The sequence below is a fragment of the Hermetia illucens genome, chromosome 5 (genome assembly GCF_905115235.1).
Source record: "Hermetia illucens chromosome 5, iHerIll2.2.curated.20191125, whole genome shotgun sequence".
Taxonomy (NCBI): domain Eukaryota; kingdom Metazoa; phylum Arthropoda; class Insecta; order Diptera; family Stratiomyidae; genus Hermetia; species Hermetia illucens.
The window spans coordinates 64,189,149-64,197,526 of record NC_051853.1 but is presented as its reverse complement, the minus strand read 5'-3'; the positions used below and the strand labels follow the sequence as shown (position 1 = coordinate 64,197,526).

Genomic DNA, 8,378 nt, shown 5'->3' with positions numbered 1-8,378 from the left:
AAGGTATTGGAGAAATACTTATTTTGCCAGTCTATTCTGCCCATTGTATTAGTATTGCCTGGTGAAGACCTGGGTAGTGGTGTGATAGATCTAGCCCTTATCAATATTTCTGATCCGTCATGCGGCTGGCACTCTGAACACTCTGTATCCAATTTTCTCAACTTCATACCGTTCACATTTCAAAAACAAGATTTTTTGAGCTGAAACCAAAAAGTAAGTCATTGCCCAAAAGTGCAATAAGAATGATCGCTACTGACCTTAATATGTATTCAGATTCAACCTAAAGCTAGTACTTGGTTTATCGAAAATAATAAATAAAGGTGGAATGTGAACCGTATTTAGCTGATAATCATTAATTGTTGATTTACAATTTAATTGTTCATTTATTTACTTAATTGGTGTATTGACATATACTTTGCCCCACTCGAGCGCTTAAAGAAACGGCTCGATGCGCCTTCTTAAGTCTACGATACTTTTTCATATCTTTTTTACGTCAAGCTAAAATAACTTTCATTTCCAATAGTATCAAGTTCTTACTATGAACGTACCCTAGAGTGAGCGGTAATCACACTTCATAGTGATTGTTGGTGACTCTAAAAGCTTTCTCCTACCCACCAGAAATTTTGAAAAAGATTTAGTCTGACTTGAGCATTTCGCCGAAGAGGTTCAATTCGGTTTCTAACTCCTCCGAGTTTAGGAAGAATGAGTCTTTAGTTAACGGTGGAATGCGCAACTCGAGTAGATTATAACCCCCCTTTCAATAAGTGTTTGATCTCGAAGCAATAATTTTAACAATCTTAGATAACATTTAACAATTATATCTCGCGCTAAACGTATAATTCATCTGTAATTAAAAAAAATATTCGCAAAAAAGATAATTTTAATCTGAGTGCTAGTGAGGTATTTTTACGGTCTACGAATATAACAATAGCAGCGGATAAGCCGACAAAATGATGTTAGTATCGCAGCCAACACGTGTTTTTCAATTATATTATTGCTGTGAAATTACACCTGGACGAGTGTAAAATTTATTGTGTAATCGACCGAAGTCTGCATTTACATAGGTGCACGCCATATGCGAATATACTCATTGCAAAGCAAAGCTTGGCTCAGTGTAATTCAACCCTCCGTTTATGTAGATCAAATTGTAGTTACAAGCTAGCCCTATCTTCTATAGCAAATTACAATTAAAACGCTAAAAAGTTTAATTTTAACTTTAAACTTTTTTTCATGATTTTTATCACAAACAACAATAATGGATATGGATTTATTGAAATAACTTATTTGCAAGGACTCCCATATCCCAATTTTGGTTATTCGTTGAAGGTATACAAAGCTGTTTTTTGATAACCAGGGAACGAAAATAAGATAATAGCCACATAGTATAAGCATACTTGTGATTTCAAGTGCGCTTGTGCACTACATATATCTATATTCCCAATGTTGAGGTCAAAAGGGATCGCATGCCCCTGGCATTTGTATCAGGAACACTTTCCAACAGCAACATCAAAAAGTTGTTTATCTCTATTTCAGCGAAGCCATTATTGGCAGCCAAGGGCACAGAATTACATAAACTTAGTAGATAAAGGGATTAGCCATGTATATCGTAGTTTGCTGCAACTAAGCATTGTTCACATAAAGCAAGCAACAAGACACCAAATACTTTCCATACAGATGTCTACAAATCCCCCTTAAGTTCACCATAAAAATTCGAAACAACGCAGGTCAATGTTGTAAATCTCACTGTTAATAACAAGCTTGTAATAGGTCAGAGTTGCTTTTTTCCCGTAAAATTATTACGCCCTCAGATATAAAATGTCAATATCACTGAATATACACTACGAGTTATGTATATTGCATTCGTAAACCCAAATAATCTTACATAGAATTTTCACAAAACCAATTTTTGTCGGATAGTACTGTGCTTTGTTATATCTAACGTGGCATTAAATATATAATTAAGTTTCATCTACTGGTGATAATTAGCCAGAATTTACATTGACAATTTACTGGAAAAAAATCCGCATATTCTGGTGCAAAAGCCTCTATATCTTTTAAAAGGGAAAAATACGCCATTTTCTCTTAAAATTATCACCGTTATTCCAAACTAGATCTGAGATAGGTGTTTTCTTGCTGATCCTAATTTCTCCTTTTCAATACAACCACAATTGAAACTAGTGACCGGGATCCTGCCTTCCTATTTATATCATCATCAACGGCGCAACAACCGGTATCCGGTCTAGGCCTGCCTTAGCAAGGAACTCCAGCTACCCCGGTTTTGCGCTGAGGTCCAACAATTCTATATCCCTAACAGCCAACAGGCGTCTTACTACACCTACGCCATCGTTTCATCTCAGACAGATATTGCCCTTATAGACTTTCCGAACTAAATCATCTTCATCTACACGGATTAGGTGTCACACCCACCGCAACCTACTTAGCCGGATTTTATAATATCTAGAAAGAGAGGGTCGTGGTATCGCCCATAGATTTCGTCGGTATGTAGGCTACGGAATCGACGATCCTCATGTAGGAGCGAAAATTCTTCGGTGGATTCTTCTCTCAAACGCGGCCAAGAGCTCTTACAAAGAACCCAGGCCTCCGAGGAATACATAAGGACTGACAGTCTTTTACAGTAAGAGCTTGATGGCCCTAGGGTGAGACGTTTCGAGCGAAACAGTTTTTGTAAACTGAAATAGGCTTTGTTGACAGCCAACAACCGTGCGCGGATTTCGTCGTCGTAACTGTTATCGGTTGTGATTTTCGACTCTAGATAGGAGAAATTTCCAACAGTCTTAAAGTTTTAGTCTCCTATCATTAGATCTCCTGCCGTCTGCTCGATCTGGATGAAGGTAGATTATATATCTCAGGTTGTTCTTATAATGTGAATATCATCAGCGTAGGCCAGCAGTTGGGTGGACTTGAAGAGGATTGTGCCTCTTCCATTGACATCTGCATTGCGAATCACTTTCTTCAAAGCCAGGTTAAAGAGGGGGCGTGATAGGGCATCCCCTTGTCTTAGATCGTTGTTCATGTCGAATGGTCTCGAGAGTGATCCTGCTGCTTTTATCTGGCCTCGCACATTGGTCAGGGTCAGCCTGGTCAATCTTGTTAACTCCATCGGAAAGTCGAATTTTCTCATGGCCGTGTAAAATCAATGAGAAGATGATCCAACTGATGACCATATTCCAGCAGTTTTTCCATCGCTTGCCACAGAGAGAAAATCTGACCTGTTGCTGATTTGCCTGGAGTGAAGTCTCTTTAGTATGAGCCAATGATCAGAGCGTATGGGACTATCCGGCTCAGCATGAAATTTTTCTAGTAAAGTTAAAGGAAACGACTTTGGATTTTTTATTTATATTAAATATGTACATCGATATTTAAAAAAAAATCTGCATTTCAGAGCAAAGAAATTTATTAATTTAATATGTCACAACAGTGACCCAAACATTAAGGGTGAAAAACACGCATGTGGTAATGTATTTCGAAGCTACTCAAAACCTCTCTACAATCCTCCGACTGCAATATTATCGAGAACCTTCGGGATTATGTCGATAGTAAGCTTTCCCCATTTCGAACAAAAAATACTTGATGGACGTCTTCTCGAATAATGGAGAAAAATTCCAGCCAAATATGCCCAACATTTGATCGAACCCATACCACTACCCAGTAAAGGAAGTAGGTATATGATACTAAAAGTCGCCATACGACGTATTAGCTAGTCATTTTTTGAGTTTTTAGTGTTATTATTGCGATTTTTAGCACTGTTCGGATTTCAGTTTTATATACGAAGAGTTTCTTTTATTTTTCCTCCTTAGCAAAGGGTTTTATTTTATGCCTTTTCATTGATTTTCACTGCATTGTATTCAACAGATTGTACATAACGTTTTTGTAAAAAAAAAAAACAAAACAAAACGCGTACAGCACCTGGCAGGGTATACTACCATCTTCTTCCCCAATGACACAAAAACAGGTTCTGGAACAGGAACCTACCTTTCAGATGAAAACCAAAAGTAGCCTTTTCTTTAGGAAATTTTAATGAATTTTGAAGTTGGAAACGGCTAGAATGCGCATCCAGGTACTCAGCCACAGCTGAATCGACTGTTATCCGGCGTCAAATCACAGTGAAATTCGAACCGCAACCTTCCATACGAGAACCCTATGCTCTAATCACTCACCTATCCAGGCACTATTTTAATAAGACGAAATTATACAATATGATTGCATCATCTGCATCCAATCGATAATTTCTGCTGCTGCTGAATAGCTTTCCTCAGAGCACTTCTGTTTATGTTTCATGAGGTAAATGCGTTCCGAGTGTAAAGACATTCATTCCCATGTATTGTTTTCAATCTATATAATTCGTCCTTAATTGAACAAATAGTCGAAGTTCTCTCGTAGGTAGCATAGCTTTCCAGCCAACTCGGTGGCTTTTTCGGATTTCTGCTTTTTCCTTGGCTCATAGACTTTTATTTTCCTTCACTTACTTTGATTTATTTTTTTTTACAAATAAAAAAATTCATTATTGACAACTTTTTACGAAATGTAGGACCGTACAAACAAAACAAAAATTTTTGGAAGTCGTCCGCGGCGAGCAGTAGAATTCCCTTGGATTATCATCTTGAAGCATAATATTTTTCTTTCATGAACTACATAAGTGTAGGTAGTGAAATACATATGATTATGGTTTTAGACTTTTTCACAAAATTGACTTAAAAAAATTATTAAAAAAAAATCCCTTCACCCATTACTAATAGATAGAACAGAATATTAGATAATCAAAGAAAGAAGCTACAATTAAATTTTCACGTCGATCAAATCAAAAATCTTTGAGTTTTACCGCTCGCCGACTTTGAAAACATGGTTTCATGAAGAACGCATTTTGTGTTTCCTGTTCACTCTTTTGTAGAGTATTCAGCATCCACACAGTTAGATCATCTGCTACCTAAGTTGCTCAAGGAATATTTGCGGATGCGGATGCCCTACTATGAAAAATGCACCGGATAACCGAAGCGGAGTACCGTATACCAACTCTACAGTCGTTGTTTCAAGGTCCTCTTTGAGAGCGTTATGGAGGCCCATGCCATCGGTTAAGGATTCAGTTCGAAGAAGAATCGTACACCGTTCTAACTTTGGCAACCAACTAATCACATGAAGGCGTTGAAGAGCCACCCTTAAAAAAGCGATCCTTGATCATAGATAATTACCGCTGGAGATCCAAAAAGCACGTCCCAAGTAGAGAAAAACCTGTCTAGAACCCCGTCTTCTTGTCGACTACTATGCGATTTTTTTGGAAAGGTCGAATAAGAGGTAATTTTTCAAATTTTCCTGCTTCTGACAACTGTTTCAACATGGCGGCTATACACATTTGCAGGCTTCACCGAAGCTTTAGAGATAAAAACAGAGGCTTTCATAATTCCGATAGCCACGAGATCTGGAGTGGGCGTTCTTACTGTTTCGGTCTCTACCGCTTGATTTAGCACGTCGCTCTACATTCGTCCCACTTAACTTATCCACTGCCTATCATTTTGAGACAGCCCACTGGGCACCGTCGTGATTTTCTCCTCGAATGCAGACTCTGTTCGGGAAGAGTCTTGTGTAAAAGGCGTCCACGTGCTGGACATTCTTCACTTCGTCCAGTTGCTGCTGCAGTAGACGAACTGCCCTTCTGTTTCCAGAAAAGCTTGCTGCCATTCTGCGGCGAGGGAATTTGCTCCTGCCTCCTAAAGTGTAATTCCCAACAGCTGACTGAAAATGAAAAATGAAATGCGTAGGATATAATGCATCGCTATCACCATCCATTATTTATTATGTTGCATTAAAATTAAATTGTGAGAGTAATTTATAATGCCACCCCAAAAATCGAAAAGACCTGCTGAAATATCTGAAGAACGATACTCGAGACTGCAAGCAAAAGGAATCAGAACCGCTGAAATATGACCGGATCAGAGCTTCTGTTTCAAAAACATTGATAGAGAGAAACGCATCCGGCAATCTGTAAGTACGATTCACTACTTCAGGAGCTACCATAGCGCACGAATTGCAAATTTTCGAGCAAAAGGTACTGCAACATATGAAGTTGTACGCTCATGACAGGTTCGATCAAGATTGATAATCGATTCTAATGAAGCACCATCCAATTACAATGAAGACTACGATTACAAAATGCATAGAAATGTCCTCATTGATCTAAAGGCTACACCATATTGTGCCTATATTCTCCTCCTTTTAAGTTTCAATAAGAAATGCCTCACCTTTGCCCTGGGAGCAGCGTTACCGAAGCTTCACTTCTAAATGATATTGCTGGAGCTACTCAAGAATATAGACACTCTTTTCGGAAATACAATGCACGCTTTCAAATGGCATAGTTTGGAACGACGAATATTTTAAAATATGGTAATTCACAGTGAAAAGACAGTTACGATTCTGCAGTTTTACGTGAGTACCTGTCGAGTTGACTTAACCTCACGATCTTCTCAAAACACGAATTGATTTTGTGAATGCATGGCTTTATTCATACTGGTGGATACCTAAATCTCTACCGAACTACGGAGTATGGCAGCCGTGTTGAAATATGACACCATGTCGAGGCTTGAAGGTCTCTGTTCGCTTGAACGTAACCACAACCCCCATGAAACTCCCACTATGGGGTCAAGCGCCATAACCGAGCTGAGAGAGAGACAGGAATTTTCCTGAGACATGTGAATTCAAGGGATATCCCGGTTCCCATGGTACCAGTATACTCCTGGTAAGGTTTCGTGACCTATTGCCACTTCAGACGAGTCCCCGTGTAGACTCAGGTCTGATCGCTCTGATTAAGCGATTCCTCTACTGCATCGTGGCCAACAAACCATAGTGAGGATAGCGTATCCCGGTGCCACCACATGGAGGTTCTCCTCGTCCACTTGGTTTTGGTCCCGAGGGCAGGGTTGCTGCCTGGTCTTCCTCGTCGCTACTTTAGAGTACCAAAAAGTAAAACTACAAGTGAATCATAAGATTGGTTCACTTCTTACAGTACCTGAAGAAATTCCGCAAATTTGGCAGATATATATAAGCAGGACAACGTCTGCCGGGTTCCGCTAGTCTTAATTATATTTATAATAATTATAGTTTAAAAATTACAGTTATTTTTTCCAAGCAGTAACTGTTAGTTTTATTAAATTGCTCTAGAGAAATGATTTCCGTCATTATTGAAAATTAGGCGGGCTGTCTATTCTTTAAGATTTACCGTGTCGTAGATAGAAGTCGGTGTAACCTTAGTGGTCAGGAAAAAATCAATTACCATTCGTTTGTAACCAAGGAATTTCTAAAGTAATTATTGCCACAACTTTGGACATAAAAACAATTAACGAATTACACATACTCCAACGCCCATAATTGTTTGTTTCAGTTGAACCTCATATACAACCGATGTAAAAGTTTTATGCAAAATCCCCCTCAGATTGGTATATTAAATTTTTAGTCGCTTTTTCACTGACTGAAACATATTATCTCAACTCAACTAACAAAAAGTTTCCCCTTGGAACCAAAGTAGAAGAATTGTCATTGTCATTGCAAAAAATAAAAATAAAAAAAAACAATAGGTGACCCGTTCTGCGGTACATGTCCAATATTTATGACAAAGGCCATTATCAGCAAAATTGTTAAATTTATCCGCCAACATACAATCTTCTTACAAAATCTGCATCAAATATGGGAGAAACTTACGTATGTTTGCTAGATTGGATACGAATCTCCTTATCTTTGTACTTTAGTATTTTTTATATCTTATTCACTGCAGCACAACGCAATGATTATTGTCGAATTTTAGGGCAAAAAATTATTCAATGACTTGCATTATTGAATGATATTTACGTATGTATTGATGACGCATTGTACTAAGTCGACTGTTACATAAGTAAGTAAACTAGTTTTGCAAATACTAAGAACTGACTACTAATTTAGAACGGGGATTTTCTTAGTTTTCTTACCACCTACTAGAAGTTGGTAGAATTCAAGATAGAGTAAGTTAATTGCTTACTCACTAAAGTTAGACGGCATGTGCACAACAGTTTTTAATTTAATTTATAATGCTTTTCATTAGATCAGAAAATAAACTAGCAATTAAAAGCTCTCCCAGTAATATTTACAAGGGAGCTTTTTTTAATTGATTTATGAGGTAACATTGATAATTGTCTTTTTTTCCAATTGATTCATAAAACAATCAAAATTAAAAATTGCGGAGTACAACTATTTAATTACTTATCACTGGCGAGGTATACTATTTTAATGATTTATTTGCAGCCAGTTGATAGACTAGATTCTTACTGCCTTAAATGAAACAATCCCTGCCTCAAGCTCAGCCTGAGAATGCTATGACCAACTTCAACTACTATTAT

The 8,378-nt window shown here is 37.9% G+C and overlaps 1 protein-coding gene across 1 annotated transcript in view; it reads left to right on the top strand.

Annotated features, from left to right (window-relative positions):
- The first annotated feature begins 645 nt into the window (after positions 1-645).
- The window catches only part of LOC119658118 (glutathione hydrolase 1 proenzyme-like), a 37,485-nt gene continuing 29,752 nt past the window's right edge, over positions 646-8,378 (top strand). Inside the window, exon 1 of the mRNA XM_038065385.1 lies at positions 646-955. Coding sequence (XP_037921313.1) covers positions 951-955 — 5 coding nt within the window. The 5' untranslated portion in view covers positions 646-950. The remainder of the gene's footprint in view (positions 956-8,378) is intronic.